Source organism: Vanacampus margaritifer, chromosome 7 (genome assembly GCF_051991255.1).
Source record: "Vanacampus margaritifer isolate UIUO_Vmar chromosome 7, RoL_Vmar_1.0, whole genome shotgun sequence".
NCBI lineage: Eukaryota > Metazoa > Chordata > Actinopteri > Syngnathiformes > Syngnathidae > Vanacampus > Vanacampus margaritifer.
In genome coordinates this window covers 7,845,418-7,862,431 of record NC_135438.1, presented here as the reverse complement: position 1 = coordinate 7,862,431, position 17,014 = coordinate 7,845,418, and the positions used below count along the sequence as shown (strand labels likewise).

The window sequence follows — 17,014 nt, the reverse complement described above, 5'->3', positions numbered from 1 at the left end:
CCAATCACATGATTTATTCGCCATCGCGTCTGCCCGTGACATCGATCGGCGATCGCGCGGCTGTTTGCTATGCTGAACTAATGCCGCCCGACAGCGACGGCTTAATTAGTGTTTGGCGTCTGCGGCGGATACATATTGAAGGATTTCACGTACTTGCTCCTCTGCCAAGGACGGACCGCCCCTTGAAGTTTGTGATATAAAAAATGGTTTTATTTATGTTTCCACCAAACTTTGTCAAGACATATAGAAGAAACCGTTCCACCCCTTTATCAATAAAACATGAATTAGGGCAACATATAGGCAGGCTACTGTGAAGGCGATCCAAATGATGGTTGTTTGCATTCTACAAAGCACCAATTGAGTTTCATCATTTTCTTTTTACCTCTGCCAAGGAGGTTACACTTTCATCACTTTGCTGGTTAGAAGAATGACACAAAACATACAAAATTAACTTCTATCAAACTTTACAGAAGGCAGCACCGGTTGAGGCATAGATAAGATTGCCTTGGTGGAGGTTGGTGCTCTATTTGGTCACATTTTCCTCCCTCATACAGAGAAATCAATAAATACAGGGGCCACTTTCACATTTTTTCAACTTTATTAAATTAAGCAATTATTATTTTTTATTTATTTATTTTATTTTTATTTTTTTTACAGGAGAGCTCAGTATTGTTCATTCGATTTGACATCATCATTGCTCTCCTTTTTTTTTTTTTTTAAAAACCCAACAAATCAATTACAATTTTTTTTAATAAATGTTATTTTTTTTTCTAAATACATATACATATATATATACATATATATATACATATACACACATATATATATATATATATATATATATATATATATATATATATACTTATTTTTTTTGTATGTGGGTGAGTATGTGTATGTGCGTGTGTGTGTGTGTGTGTGCGTGCGTGCGTGCGAGCGTGTGTGTATTCATCAGTTCACCTAAAGCCCATTAAAAAAAATCCCATACTAATAATATAATATAATAATAAATTGCCAAATGCAGAAACATCAATGTAAGTTATCACGATGTGGTGGCTCTCGCTAACAGACAGAATTAAGTAACCGGAATTAGGTTAAAAAATTCTATATCCATGTTTCTATAAATTTTGATATTTGGTTTTTATTTGAGGCAGATATTTTTTCCATTAAAATGTGATTTATGAGGAGGTTAGACCATTGGTCGATATTCAGAGTTTGTTTATTTTTCCAGTTAACAAGAATTGTTTTTTTAGCGATAGTAAGGGCTACAAGTGTAGATTGAAATTGTTTATGTGGTAAGTCAGTTGTTGTTAGGTCACCTAGCAAACACAAGTTTGGAGATAAAGGTATCCTACAGTCCAAAATAGCGGAAAGTTTTTCTAAGACTTTAGTCCAGAAATACATAACCGGAGTACATAACCATAAAGCATGAACATAAGTGTTGCTAGCTATAAGCAATTATGTATACGGCTATATTTTGGGTTAGTGATTTTTGGGGGGGTCTGCAACCCTGCTTCCCATCAGAATAGATCCGCTCCTGCCCTGACAGAGCTCCAATTTCACAAGCAAAAGCGCAAGCTGTAAAAAAAACTAACAGTCTTACTTGAGGATCATAATTATCATGAATGCACTGTTGACAAATCTGACCTTGACATAGAGAAGAACGCGGAGGAAAACATTTTTGCTTTGAAACTGAGTTATATTTATTCACAAGGTATTAAAGAGAGACCTCTTGTTGCAACTTTAGTTGTAAATACATTTTCGGCATGTTTAGAAACACTCAAATTCAGGAGAGGACTGGCCGTCGGAATTTGGGGAGTTTCCCAAAGGGCTGGTCTATTTTTTGGCGCATGTCAGCATGTTACCATGCATTCTTCCTTATCCCGGCGACAAATAGTAATCAGTGGATTATTGGACGATAACCATTCAGCGCATGTCCGTCGTTTCTTCCGCACCTCCCTACCGTCAGAGAATATCATCTCGGGCCAGTCCGTCCCTGGTCAAATTTGTATTTCTTGTTTATGCGGTGGGCTGCTAAAAAATGGCCCCGGGCCGTAGTTTGGACGCCAATGATTTATTGAGGGCCAGTTATAGTTTTTGGAGATTTGTTGACATCATGGAATTTAAAATCAACATATCTTCAGGGATGTGATTTGACCAAAGTGAAATTATCTGAAAATTTAGCCGGGGGTCTGGGGGCCGCTGGCACCCAGCTAGGTCCAGGTATGCTTTTTAAGTACTTTCAATGCACTCACATGACAAAGAAATAGACAAAACAACAGCATAAATTTTCAATGTATATTGAACTATCCCATATAAAATGGCAGTTTTAGTCAACTCAAAATCAGTCACATTCAAAAACATTGGACTGCCTTTGCTTTTAAAAACTATCACTGAGAATATCATCATATCTAACTCATGTGATTACTAAGTTAACACATAAATAATGTTGAAGAGTTCAAATTTCATGAACAAATAATTGTATCATGACCAAATGAAAAGTAACTCATATTAGAGCATACCACAAATGTCTTTGTTATAGCAGAAGATGTTATCTGTCGGAGTCATGTGCATACACAATGAACTACTAAAAAAAAAAAAAAAACGGAAATTTTAAATTTTTATTTTTGGAGATAAAAAAGCGGAATTCCGCGAATTAGCGGAAAAATCACATCCCTGTATCTTACCCTTAAAATGATACATTTTCTCTGTTTAAACTTTTGACCTGTTCTCTATGTTCTATTCTGAATAAAAGATAAAAATTTGGCATTTCCACATAATTGCATTCAGTTTTTATTCACAATTTGTATAGTGTCCCAACTTTTTGGGAATTGGGTTTGAACAAAAACATTATTGATAGGTAATCTGTACTTCTTTCTTGAGGACCAGATACTTTTTGCATATCAGGAAAAATGAAAGTCTTAATTCTGGATATACTTGCTAATGCCAAGTGACTAGTGCTAAATTCGTATTTAATCCACATGGAAATCGTAAACATTTTGCAAGTCCAGCGCCAACCAAGTTCGTGTCTCACTTACTCCAAACCGTGAGCCTGGCCGAGGCGTTGATGGTCCTCTCCGAGGTGGAAGCGATGCAGGTGTATTCTCCCCAATCCTGGAAGCCGACGGGCTGAACCTGCAGGCTGCCCGACTGCAGGAGTGTGAACCTGGGAACCTGCACGGAGCCGCTTGCTAACACCTGCGATCCTACGACACAGAGGTGGGATACCTAATTAGCATAGAGAGGGCCCGGCTCCAGAGCTGCTTTCGCCCCCCCCATATGACTTAGGAAAATAAATCATGAGTACTGGTTTTCCCAAAATGTGGGTTGGGCTGATTTAGGCTGGTGTGTTAATCACAATTAATGCACGTTAAAATATTAGTTGTGTTAAAGAAAATTTACATTAACACAACACCCAATATGTGTCTAGTATCTATCATATTGTCATCCATCTATCGATAGTGGGGTAAAAAAGTATTTGGTCAAAATCCAAAGGGGAGTCTATGGGAGATTGGCCATATAATAATACAAATTATCTCTCTCTCTCTTTCTCTCCCTCCTCCTTTCCCTCTTTCCACCTTTCTCTATCTCTCTCTCCCTTTCCCTCCCTCCATCCATCCATCCATCCATCCAAAAAGCAAAGGGTGGAGAGTCTCTGTACACTTCCTCCTTTGTTTTTCACCCATTTCCCCTCTTTGCATTTTTATAATATACTGTAGTGCCTAAGACAATCAGATTCTTCCTTGACAATGGCGCTGACAATGTTGTTTCTGGTTTAATAAAAAAAAATAATACAGAGCAGGAAATATGGCGCCTCAAAATGTGGTTTCGAGATAAGAACACTAGGAGTTGCAGTGTTTGGGCAGGGTGAGTGAGGTACAGATGTGAGTCCCAAGAAGCACTTAGATTTCAGAGGCAGTGTTGGAGTGTAATTTTGTGTACATGTTACCTTTCCTCCAGGTGATGGCAGGCTTTGGGGCGCCACTCGTCTGGCATATAAACAAGGCTGTGTTCCCTTCAGTTATGGTTCTGTCGGTGGGGCGCACGGTGAATGCGGGAGGCGCATCTGAAACGCAGGGAGAGAGCAAATTTGGGAGCAAAAGACAAGGGAGGAAAGTCGCGGCGCCGTTAGCGGAGTGACGGTGACGCAGAGGGGAGCGCTCGGGGAAGTTATTGTCAATGATCCTCGGGAAAATCACTGACTGCAGTCTAGAGACTGACGATAACACACTGACACGCGCGGAAAGCGAGGCCCAAACACGCAATACAGTGGAATTGGGAATGACAAAACAAAGCCAGCCCTCGTTAACCGGATGGATTGGCGGTGGGCGTATGAATGGAGACAAGAGAGCAAGATGACAGTATCGTTTGGAGCGCTCACTGGAGACGAGGAGCTGCGTGTGGGCTTGCGTCTCTCCGGCGACGTTGCCGGCGAAGCACTGGAATATCCCGCCGTCCCCCGGCTGCACTCGCCGCACCGTCAGGCCCGCCGCGCTAGTGACCTTGTAGCGAGGGTTGGCCAGCTTGGACAGCGGCACGGCGTCCTTGTACCACTCTATCCTGGGCGGAGGCACACCTGTGCGGCGTGTCATAACACAAAGAGGAGAACAAACAAACTTTAGCGCTCAAGTGACCTATTTGACTTTCTAAACAGACAGGAGGGAACCCAAATTATTTTTTTTTGTTCTATACAGCCCCGCTAGTCTAAATAAGGTATTCTGGTTAATATTGCGTTAGTGGAATATGAGTTAAGCAGCAAAATTCTGCCGTTTTTAATCCATCTCAGGGGGCGGCCATTTTGCCACTTGTTGTCCACTAAGGAGGACATCAATGTTGCTAAGGTCAAGTGAGCTATGATTGGTCGTTGCCTGAGCCCTGAACAAGTGTGATGTCATCTTCAGTGGACAGCAAGTGGCAAAATGGCCGCCCCCTGAGATGGATAAAAACGGTTGGATTTTGCTGCATAACTCATATTCCACAAATGGAATATTAATCAGAATGTCATGTTTAGACTAGTGAGGTCACATATAACATATTCTTGTCAACAAATGTTTAAGGTTGAAAAAAAAAAAAAAGTTAACATGTTGAGTAGATCAGCGCGCTTCTCAATTATTTTTTCTTACATGGGTTGTGCGCACACAAACACACGCCCAGCGTATCCAATTAAAAAAAAACAAAAAAACATTTGACCTCTCCGAACTGTGCAAACCCTCCATAGCTCCTACAATCTGTTTCCTTGCTCTCTGCTGCTATTAATATGCATGGGCACATAATGACTGCTAATAATATATTGATTGCAGTCTGTGTCTGGGTGGCGGGGGCAGCTGAAAAACACTCTGAATAAATTATAACAGCAAATATCTACAGCATAAGCGCAACCTACCTGACACGCATGTCAAATGTGACGGGCACACGAGGCTAATATAATTACCGTCAGACTCCATGCTCATTCGTAAAGCAATGTGTGTGCGTGAAGACGCGCCACGGTAAGAACTCAATCTGTCAGTGTCCAACTTTCCGTAAACACACGTAGCGCATTCTCCGTCCTTCTATGCCTGTCACTCTCCCTCCGAACCTACATCGCTCTGCTCTGCCCTCACCCCGAGGCGCTCAGCCTATTTAATTACGCCCGCGCAGTTATCGATGAGGAACGTCAAACTTGCTCGCCGCCGCCTGTGACAGATGCAAGAATGTTAACTTTTTTTCTTCTTTTTTTTTTGTAAATCCGTGTCCACTCCTACACATTAAATCATCTTCGTGTAATCCACTTTCTAGCAGCTGTCATGAACAATAGGCTTTGGTGTCAGTGTGTTAATCTACTCCTACTGCTAAATGCATTTATGATGTGCACAAACCACACAAAGCGGGACATTGTTGAAATACAGTGGCGCCTTGAAATGAAAGTTGAATTTGTTCTTTGACTCTAAATTGTTGTCCTTCTTTGCCTCTGAGCATTGTTATTTGTATACTGCGCAGTGTTCAAATGCTGCTGCTGCAAATGCAAATGTTGGCATGTCACTGACATTTTTGTTATCTTTAAAGCCTATTATAGTCTGTCGACTGAAAACGACATCGCAATTGTGCAGGGCTCAGGTAATGAAACCAATCACTCAGCTTCAGAAACAGGTGAGCTGTGATTGGCTGTTGCCTGAACCCTGAGCAACTGTGATGTCATTTTCAGTCGACAGCAAGTGGCAAAATGGCCGCCCCCTAAACTGGATAAAAACAAGTAGATTTTGCTGCTTAATTCATTAAAAAAAAAAAAAAAAAAAGTAAAATATCAAAGTATTTCAATATAAACCGACCCTGGACCTGTTTAGGGAAGGCTTTGGAAATGTGAGATTAGATCAAGCTCATATCTGCTAATACAAATATACAATGTACCTTTGGCCAAGCAGGGAATCTCCACATTTTTGTCAATCTGAGCAACAATCTTCATTGGAGGCTGAGCGGACAGAGAAGGCGGCTCTGGAGAAAAAAAAAACGTAAAACGTGATGATTTAACACATTGCCAATGCAATGATAGCAACATTGTACATTTCTAAGCATGTTTCCTTCAGCTAATGCAAAATTTGAATGACATGTAGACCATCAGAAAAATACATTCAATCATTTAACTCTTTGACTGCCAAAAACGTTAAATAACGTTTAGTAAAATCCTATGGAGGAGTGCCAAAGACGTTAAAAGACGTTTTTTTTCAAAACAGAGGTGAAACTAACCATTTTCTATTGTTGATTACTGAAAAACGGAATAAGGTAGAAACAAACTTTTTTTTCTGATGAACGATGAGAGTCCAATCTTTCATTCGGTAGTATGTGTGTTTCCATAGTCCAAACACATCATTTTCTGTGGACCTTGAAAGATCAGTCAAAAATGCTTAAATCGGCTGGCACCCACGGCATCCCTTTTCTGAAAACGTCTGGCAGTCAAAGAGTTAATAGAAGAAAAAGGAATAATAGTCCATAAAAACTAAAAAACTAGCACCAATTTTTGGACAAAAAATGGCTTGGATGATAGCCATAAAATTGTTGTAAGTACACCTCTGCAGATAAGCTAATATTCGTTCCGCACTCTCTGACAATGACAGCACTATTGCCACCTACTGTAGTGGATGTGCAATTACGCTGTACGCTAGTACAGCAAAAAAAAAAACAAAAAAAAAACATGTTCCCCGGGATCACCCGCGCCCCCCCTACAGTATTTTAGGAGCACTGCCTTAACATAGCGACCTCTCTGTCATAGTCTCCGCGTAGTAATTGTACTTTTTTTTTTTTGGGTCCCCTTTTAATAATGGCCCTATAATCCTCCTTTGCAAGCCTTTGTGCACTTTCGTCATTGATAAACTCCACAGTTGGAACAAGATGTGTGGAACACTACCATTTGAATATCTATAACAGAAAAATACATCAAAAAGTCATCTTCAATTGTGTGGAATCCGAGCAACAAGCACAAAGAAAGTGTAAGTTTATGATGGCGTACGGGGAACCAGAAGCTTTTACATTTATTCTATTTGACTCCGCCAGCTTTTAAGATGTGCTTTGCCTTTAAAGTGCACGAGGCCCGTATCGTATATTTATTGAGCACAGTTGGAGTTGTGTGCGATTTTGACTGTAGAAGCGTGCCATGAAGGAAAACAAAAGCTAGACGGGAAAAAAATAAATAAGAGCCTGTGCTGGTGTGACACTGATCAAGCGCGCGTATTAATCCCCTTCAGGCAGGTGAGTATCAAGGACGCGCGCGCACACACAGCACACACAAAGCAAAAAAGCCATTTTTGACTTGTTTTGCTGGTTTGGGTTTCAAGACGCTTCTGCTGGAGTCCCACTTGTGTGGCAGTAAAGCAGCAGGAAAACAACAACATGTCTATTGTTGTTCGTGGCGGCAAACGCAACACACCAGCTCCCCGTGTCATACATATTCCGATTAGTGGGCAGAATAGAAATGCGACTGAATAATGAAGACCTTTGAGGCGCACGCACACACACGCACTTCTGTATAGGAATTAATTTCACTGCATTGGGGTCTATTGAGTCTATATTAGACACAGAGTATTATTATTCATCAGTGATGCCGAGCAGCCCTCTTGGCCTTAAAAGGGAACTAGTGTATATATACAGTACACATATATACGTATATATATATATATATATATATATATATATATATGTATATATATATATATGCTTTTTGTCCTATTTGTTAGAACAGTCATTATGACTTGACATTAGTACACGATGAATATGAACTGTGAAAAAAAAAATTCATATTTGAGGTGCAGCACTTCCTCACACTGATGGCTGGTGGATGTCAGAGACGTTTTGTATACAAATACAGTATGTGAAAAGCAGGCATCGAAAACATTGTATTTTTTATTGTTTGAAATCATACCGTCCGTACTGGGCATCAGCTATGTTTGTGCGATAAAAGTAAGGTAAAAAAAAAAATGGCACAACACGGGTCAAAAAGGGATGGAACCAACGTTTTGGGTTACATTGGTCCCTCACTTTGTGATTCACTTATTGCAAATTCACTCGCAGATTTCAACCCCCAACCATTTTCATTAGTGAGAACCCCATGAAATTCTTTATTTATGCTGCTATGTTTGTGCTTTTTTTGTAATATTTGAGTAAATATAAACAGCACTTTTTTCTATTCAACACAATCAATTACATTTTTAAACAAAATAAAAAAAAATGGTAAATTAAAAAACATGTACCATGACAAGTTTAAATAAAAAGGCTGACGCGACGGGACGTCAGGCGATTACATTTTTTCAAAATTAATCACATGACTTCACTAGTTAACTCACAATTGATCACAAATTTTATATCTGTTCTAAATGTACAATAAAAAAAAAGGGTTTCCATACTCTTGTTAACAAAAGTAGAAAAAAATGTTAAACTAATAGAAATAGTTCAAATAATTTTTTTTACGTCTATAGCCGTCAATGGCAGAGAATGAGTTAATTGTAACATAATATTTACAAAAAGCAACCTTTCTAGCCTATTAGGAAAAGACCTGAAACTTGTGCTGTCGCCGGGCACAAAAGTCGGAGCAACTGTTTGTGTTAATGTTTTTTTTTTGTAATTGTTAGTGTAGAAATTAATCTCAAAGGTCATTGGCCACAACAGAAATAGTTAACAGGTAGGATAACAATCTTCTATTTCTTCTTTTATTATGACTCATCAGTCTTCTTAGTTTTTTTTGCGGGCAGTCTGGAATTGCTTGGCACAGTGCTGCCTCCCACAGGTCAATTCTGGTACTACACCATCACTCTGGTTTGGCATTAGAAAATCGCAATTGTTGGTGGAGTTTATGTTTGTTTTTTTCCTTGTCGTGTGAAAGGTCTTTCACATAAAAAAAAAAAATAAATTCAGATCAGGTGTTATCAAGCCACCCGCCTATACGCCATTGATGGGGCTCACTGAGTATGAAAAGGGCTAGCTAGCACACTCCAGCAGCTCCTTTGTGAGTAGTGAGAATTCTATCGGCATCACTAGTTGGTTCTCTTTGCGTTAAGGTGCTCCCACGCTCCGGCAATCACAGTAGATCAAAAAAAGACGCTGACATGCGGGTGGGAGGGAGCGCTTCATCAATCAAGCGTTCGCTGCGCCAGGGTATGCTGTTTTCTATTTACACACAAAAATCCGGGACAGCCACCACTTGCGACGAGAGCTCCAGTGCGACTGCCTTTAGTCTGATTTATTCATTTGTTTCTCACCACCACGGCATTGATTTGTGACTCAGGGCGGGGGGTAACAAATATAGCTGGCGGGCAAGCGTGTAGAATTCCCACACGTGTGCGCCATTTTACTGTATGTTGATGCAATTCATTGATGGACAAACGATTTTGCGGGAGTTGTCTCATGGTGGACATTTAATACCAGCCATGTGCTCGTTTGTAATTTCCAGGGAAATGTAACCATTTGATTTATTGCACTCTTTTTACTCACGGGGGAAATTCACTCCTCAACATGTTGTAATTCTTTACAGCTGAGCAACAGCGTGACGGCCGCACAACAAAATCGATTTTGAACACCCTGTCGTTAATTTTTTATTTTATTTTTGTCGTCCACGACGTCACTGGACATCTCACAAGACTCAGTGAAGACAATTTATTTCATATCATTATCTTTGTCTTATGATGCAAAGAGTTAATGCAGTATGTAAAAAAAAAAAATGGGGCCGATTTTATGCCTATTTTTGCTTAAATTAAAAACGCAAAAATTGGCCGACTTAGTCCAAAAAAAAATTTTTTTTTTTTTTTTTTTTACAGGAAGCAAGCAGGATTTTTTGAAATATTCAAATTTGAAAACTTGCCTTGTGAATTCTGGTAGTGAATCAATGAGAATTAAAGTGGAAGTTAACCTTAAACATTTCTGACAATATGCTATATGTGACCTCACTTTTTCACATTTTTGGAATATGAGTTATGAAGCAAAATCCAGCTGTTTTTATCCATTTCAGGGGGCGGCCATTTTGCTACTTGCTGTCGACTGAAGATGACATCAATGTTGCTCAGGGCTCAGGCAACAACCAATCAGAGCTCACCTGTTTTCTGAAGCTGCGCTGTGATTGGTTGTACCTGAGCAACACTGATGTCATCATCAGTCGACAGCAAGCGGCAAAATGGCCGCTCCCTGAGATGGATAAAAACAGCTGGATTTTGCTGCTTAACTCATATTCCACTAACACAATATTAACCAGAATACCATATTTAGAGTAGTGGGGCTGCATAGAACATATTATTATCAAAAAATGTTTGGGTTGACTTCCACTTTAAGGGGTGATTTAAATAAAAGTGATGTTATAAAAGTTATAAATTGTTATAAAAGTTACTTATGAGGCGTTTGTTATTTCTTTGCTTACCAATCACAGTGAGGTGCGCCCTGGCCTCGGCAGCTTTGGCGGTGCTGTTGCCTTGCAGCGCTTCACAAACATACTCGCCGCCGTCCGAGGACGCCGAGGCGGGAATCACCAGCCGACGTCCGCTCGCCAAGTGACGCCCATCGCGTTTCCACGCGACCAGCAGGCTGTCCACATCTCTGAGGAGAGGAGCAAAAAGCAAGAGGATGAAGTGACAGAAAAGAAAGAAGATGATAGTAAATGCATCACTTAGTGTATCATTGAGGCAGCAAATGAAAGACGACAGTCTGTATGGCGAAGTACAGCTTGTCTGCATGAAGCAGATGAAGATCAGAGAAGGACTGGATTCATTATATTCATGAAAGTGCACCTCATATCTGCTTTGTTTTCTTTTCAAATTACAGTATAATGTCCTGTAAATTAAAAACAACAACAACTGTTATTAGCTGTAAATACAACTATCATTAAATTTGCATTGAAAAACACATAAATCCATTACTTAAGTCCCCCATTTAGACAGAATTGCCTCTATTAATTGGCGGGGGCTTAAATATTCATGGCTCTGCTGTAAATGGACTTAATGATGATGATGATAAACAGTACTAATTTAATTCAATAAAATTAAACATTCATTGTGTTCATTGTTAATTAACCAGACCTTGTGAGGTGAATGCTAACGCTTATCATGCTAACGCTTATCATGCTAACGCTTATCATGCTAACGCTTATCATGTCAACATTTTGTGATTGATGGAGTGATCAGCATGTGATTGCTTTCACTTATTATAAATGATTTGATTATTTTTAGGTTGTGGCTTTGTTTTTATGTGTTTTAGATTAAGTGCAAAAGCTCAACCGGGGACGGGGGTTGCATATTAGCATTTGCTAAACTCTGTATGCTCAACATCAGCTGTTAGCTCTGCTTAGTGTCGATGTCTGATTGCATTGTCCCGGTTAAATAAAGTAATACAATTAAATGAAATTCAAGAGGCAGCGTTCAAAGGCTTCAAAGAGGCAAATGTGAGGTGGCAGCTTGTGACAACTGCGTCACTAAAACTTTTTCATTTATTTTTCTTCTTTTTTTTTTTTTACCATTTAGTGTTCATTCGTGTGGTAAACTATTTTGCATATTTACAGCATCTTAGCCATGGCATTTTTTCGTCTGAGAATACTGGCACCTTTTGTACTGTGATTTAGTCAGTAAACATTTGCTTTGTCATTATTGTCATATATATTTTGAAAATAAATGCTAGATAATATGTAAACACCATTATTTGAATTAATGTTACTATCATCAAAAACAATACTAGTTAAAAAAAAAAAAATCATGTATTACCTTAAAGTGGAAGTCAACCTTAAATATTTCTTGACAATAATATGTTATACTAAACATGACATTTGGATTAATATTACATTTGTGGAATATGAGTTATGAAGCAAAACACAGCCATTTTTGTCCATCTCAGGGGGTGGTTGCTACCTGAGACCTGAGCAACATTGATGCCATTTTCATTCAACAGCAAATGGCAAAATGGCCGCCTTCTGATATTGATAAAAAGTGCTGGATTTTGCTGCTTAACTCATATTCTACAAATGTAATATTAATCGGAATGCCATGTTTAGACTAGTGAGGTCACATATAACATATTATTGTCAAGAATTTTTCGGGGGGGGGGGTGGGGGTGGTTGACTTCCCCTTTAAAGATGTACATGTTCAAGCCTATATTTTACTGCAGTATGATGTAAGAAAAAAAATCTATTCGTTTGAATTAGACTAATTCATAATAATGGTCGTGCAACTTCTTGATTGATGGCATGTTAATGATTAATATAAGCCTTCCATCCATCCACTTTCTTCTGCTGGGGCAGCATCCTTAGCAGGAAAGCCCAGACTTTGACCAACTCCTCCGGGGGGGGGGGGGGGGGGGGAATCCTGAGGCATTTCGAGGCAAGCTAGGAGACACAGTCTCTCCAGCATGTCCAGGGTCAACCCTGGGGCCTGCTCCTGGTGGGTCGATGACCCAGCCACCTCATCTGGTTCCTCTCGATGCGGAGGAGCAGCGGCTCGACTCGAGCCTTATAAATATAAATTAAATATATTATAGATCTACCGGTAAATAAAAAGATTTCAGCACAACCGAGCGATGCAGAGCGTGTCCCATTTGCATGCCATTTGGTTTATTGCAAACTGACCCTCGTGAGCACACAATGGTCCTCAACAGCTACGTTCCAATGGTTGATATGCACAACATTATCAACGGGGAGTGTGTTGATTTGTTCTGTGCTGACAAAAGCGCTGCCAAGACACACACACGAGCCAGACAGACAGCGGCTCAATAAGGCAATACGGCAAAAACCCTCTACAAACACTCACATGCGCTTTGGGAGCATGTGCAGCTTATCACCTGTTGATTTGAACACTGATGAAATACAGTTTTTTAATTTTTTTTCAAAGATGGGTCCAATCCATATAAATGGTCCTTGCCAGCTGTTATTTTGGACATAAAAACAACATGGCCTCAATGAAAGAATAATAGCAACATCATTGGTACATCTATATAATCAAATTGCAATTTATTATTCATGGATTTCATTATTCGCAATTCAAGAGTGGACCAAGTGGGTTTTCTGTTGTGCTTGATGCATTTACACGCTGCCCAAAATTGGCGACAAAAAGCGTGAACTCACTTTGAAATTCCTCATTAATGTTCAAAAAATGTAAACAAATAAATCAAAGTAGAACTACAGTTCTCTTGAATTTGAGAGGGATCAAGTCAATATACCTGGCGTTAGCGATGCACTCCAGGGTGGTCTTGGTCCCTGCCAGCACTGTTGTGTCTTTAGGTCCGATCACGATGGCCGGCGCGCCAACTTCTGACTCCGAATCTGCCGTAGAAAGATGATAGTGGTTCACACAGCCATCCTAGTCTCATTTGTACACGGACACCACTTTGTTATTGTTGTGCAAAGGTGTTAAGTGCCACTCATTTTATTGTCAGTTTGTAGAGGTACATCTAAATACATTTGAATATCATTGGAAAACTTCATTTATTTGAGTAGTTCAATTGAAAAAGTAAACCCATATAAAATGGCGAGAAATATTTGATGATTTTATTTGTATAATTTGGATATTTATATATTACTTAAGCAACTATCACGTTATTTTTTTAAATCTAATTTTCTATGATATCTAATATATGTTGATGTTAAAAATTGCACAAAAAGTTCAGTTGTGAGTGAGAAGGTCAAGATATTAGTATACATCTACATCAAATAAATTATTCAGGATGTGTTTTGCTTTTTCTTTAACACTGAAAGAGGAATAACATTATTTGTCCTCTTTGCGTGTTCCAAAACTTGAAGACAGATTTAATGTAAGAAAAAACACCTTTGCAAAAATGATTTTAATCTAACAGAGATCTCTGGACATCGTAACAGACTCCAATTCATCACTTAACAGGTGGAATTCAGAGCGCCGAAATGTGTCTCTTCCGCGTGTAAAATGGCTTCTTATAGTTAAAACCGACCGCCTCTCTTTCATTTGTAGACAAAACATACTCTCTGGGTACTTTTCCATGAGCGATGGCGAAAACAGAGTCAGGGGTGCGTGTTCGAAGCAGATTCTGTTCTCAAGGACCAAATGTGTTTTCCCACAGAGAAGGAACTTCTAGAATCTAGACCAAATAATATGTCCCACCTTAAGGTCAAATTATACTGAGTTCAACACTACTTGCTTTACACGTCTATAAAACCTTTCAACATGGTTAATATAAAGAATTAAGATGTTAATAATGTATAACAATGGTTAATATATGAAAATAAAGAATTTAAATGTTAATAATATCTAACAACACCTAAATGAAAATGGACACAAGTAGTAAGGGTCCAGCAAGTGTCCACAAGTTTTGGTGTTTTTACATACTGCGCTGGTAGATTAGAATGGATTACGGCTAATCTACACATTTGATTTTCTTTTTTCTCTCTTTTTAAATTTTTTTTTTTTTTTTACTTGTTCTCTGTTATTCACTGAAAACTGTTTTTTTTTTTTTTTCAGATTGGCGTCAATTATTTGTGGATTTCGTGGGAGGGTCACCATATTTCCATTTCCATTGTCAAATAAAGAATAGTACAATAAATCAACTGTCAACAAAAACTCAAAATCCCCCCCCCCAAAAAAACTATTCCCCACTCGTCAGGGTAGTAATGATGAATTGCAGAGAGGATAACACTACACATGTGTTACAGTGATAACATGAAAAATAGTACACTGGTGTGCCTAAAGAGTGATTTATGTCCCCACTGGTGAAATAAATGGTGGCGCGAGTTAAGAGATTATGATGATGATGTGTGCGTGTCTGAGAAAGGTGCGAGGGAGGAGATGATTTATGACCCAAATGGCCTCTCATAATAATAAAAAAAAAAAAGATTCAATAGCTTGAAAAGTGTATAATGTGTTCAGCAGATTTAGTATGAAAAGAAGTGGGGCCTCCACGCGCACACGTACGAACGTCATTGGATTGGCCACGGCGCTACGTGGTAATGAATATGCAAATTTGCAATCAGTCAGAAGTAGGAAGTACAAATTAAAGAGGCCAACTGTGAGAGGAGTTTGGATGGGATTGTGATAGTCACAACGTGAGGGATTGTAAAGGGGGGAGTTGGGGGGGTTCGGGTGCCAACGCAGATGGAGGTGAGGAGCGCCTTTCATCTCCCCTTTGAAGCAAAGGACCAAAAAGATGGTAATTGACTCGCTGCTCTTTATTCCTCCTCCTTCTTTCGGAGACACTCATGAGAGCCAAAGAATCATATCCCACTGTCACACGGAATAAGACATGCGGGTGCAATAAAGCAGGCAAATGACTACACGCACACACACGCACACAATCTCAAACTCACGCACACTCAAACATGCCAGCACTTTGTCAATGACACCCACAGGTGTTCAAAAATAAGAGTACAGGTTTAGTCACTAATGATAAGAGAGTAGTGACATAAAGAGAACATTTGAGAAGAACACGAAGCTCTGAAGTTTGTTAGCATTAAATATGTTTTCCCCATAGAAAGGTGCTATAGGCAGAAATTCAGGTGGCTGATCAAAACGCATTCTCCATTCGCATGATTTTCAAGATGAAGGTCCCAAGGGAAGTATTCAGTAACTACATCCATAATAAATTGGTCGGGATGTAGCCATTTTATATTTTTTAATTTCATTCATAAAATCAGAAAAAGAAATATCTGGTCACCTATCGATTGCTTATACTTCTAACATGTACTACGTAGCTACTGAGAAATTAGCCTAGGGCCGCCATCTTCCGAAATCATGTGAATGGGGAGCTAACGCCGATGTTTGTAGCTAAGTTATGTCAAGTACATTTTATACATATAATGTTATTCAATAATCCACTTGTGATGAATTTCATTGTAAGCGTAAAACATTCCACATAAACTCCTGGCAAAAATGGGCTGCTAGCTAACTTTAGTTAGCTTTGTTGTGCTAGCGTCAATTCATTAGCTTGTGTTTATGTCACTGTTATGTGTAGAACATGTGGGCATTTTTGGCCGCGCAGCGATGTAATGTGTTGTCATATTGAAACATTTTTGAGTGACTGAGTGAATTAGAGCATTTTACACCGGTTGCTGTGCCCCATTTTTGCTAAATGAACAACACTTGGCTCCTGCATTATTAGCACCTTACAAACATTTTTTTTTTTTTAAATAATTAAGACTAGTCAATGCTCTAACATGGTAATATTTTTGCTAAAATTACATGTTGAACATGTAAAAATTAAAACCTTTTGAGTTTGTGAGGACTAAAATATTATGAAAACCTTTCAAAAATAATTTTCATCTAAAGCACTCAAACTAAGAAGTCTGCCAAAAACAACACTGGATTGGCCACCTGAATTTCCACACCCAGCTCAAACTACTGCAGCTCAAGTTGTAAGGCAAAAATATGCCAGATATTCATCTCAAGGTATAACCAGGCAGAAGATTATGTGTTAAATATGTGCACACAGAGCTATCTACTAAGCAAACTGTCTCAATTTACTTTCTCGTTCAAGTTTTTGTGTGACTTTTAAGGAACAATTTCCCTGAACACGTTCCACTTTCAAATTGGCAACATTTTTTGGATCTGTCTTAGTGGATATC

General features: G+C 39.2%; 1 protein-coding gene across 2 annotated transcripts in view; it reads right to left on the bottom strand.

Annotated features, from left to right (window-relative positions):
- The window catches only part of sdk1b (sidekick cell adhesion molecule 1b), a 278,501-nt gene that overhangs the window by 89,895 nt on the left and 171,592 nt on the right, over positions 1-17,014 (bottom strand). For both annotated transcript variants that reach the window (XM_077570575.1, XM_077570574.1), the window contains 6 exons: positions 13,648-13,750; positions 10,868-11,043; positions 6,382-6,465; positions 4,379-4,573; positions 3,947-4,063; positions 3,036-3,203 (listed from right to left, as the gene is read on the bottom strand). In XM_077570575.1, the coding sequence (XP_077426701.1) occupies positions 3,036-3,203; positions 3,947-4,063; positions 4,379-4,573; positions 6,382-6,465; positions 10,868-11,043; positions 13,648-13,750 (843 nt within the window). The remainder of the gene's footprint in view (positions 1-3,035; positions 3,204-3,946; positions 4,064-4,378; positions 4,574-6,381; positions 6,466-10,867; positions 11,044-13,647; positions 13,751-17,014) is intronic.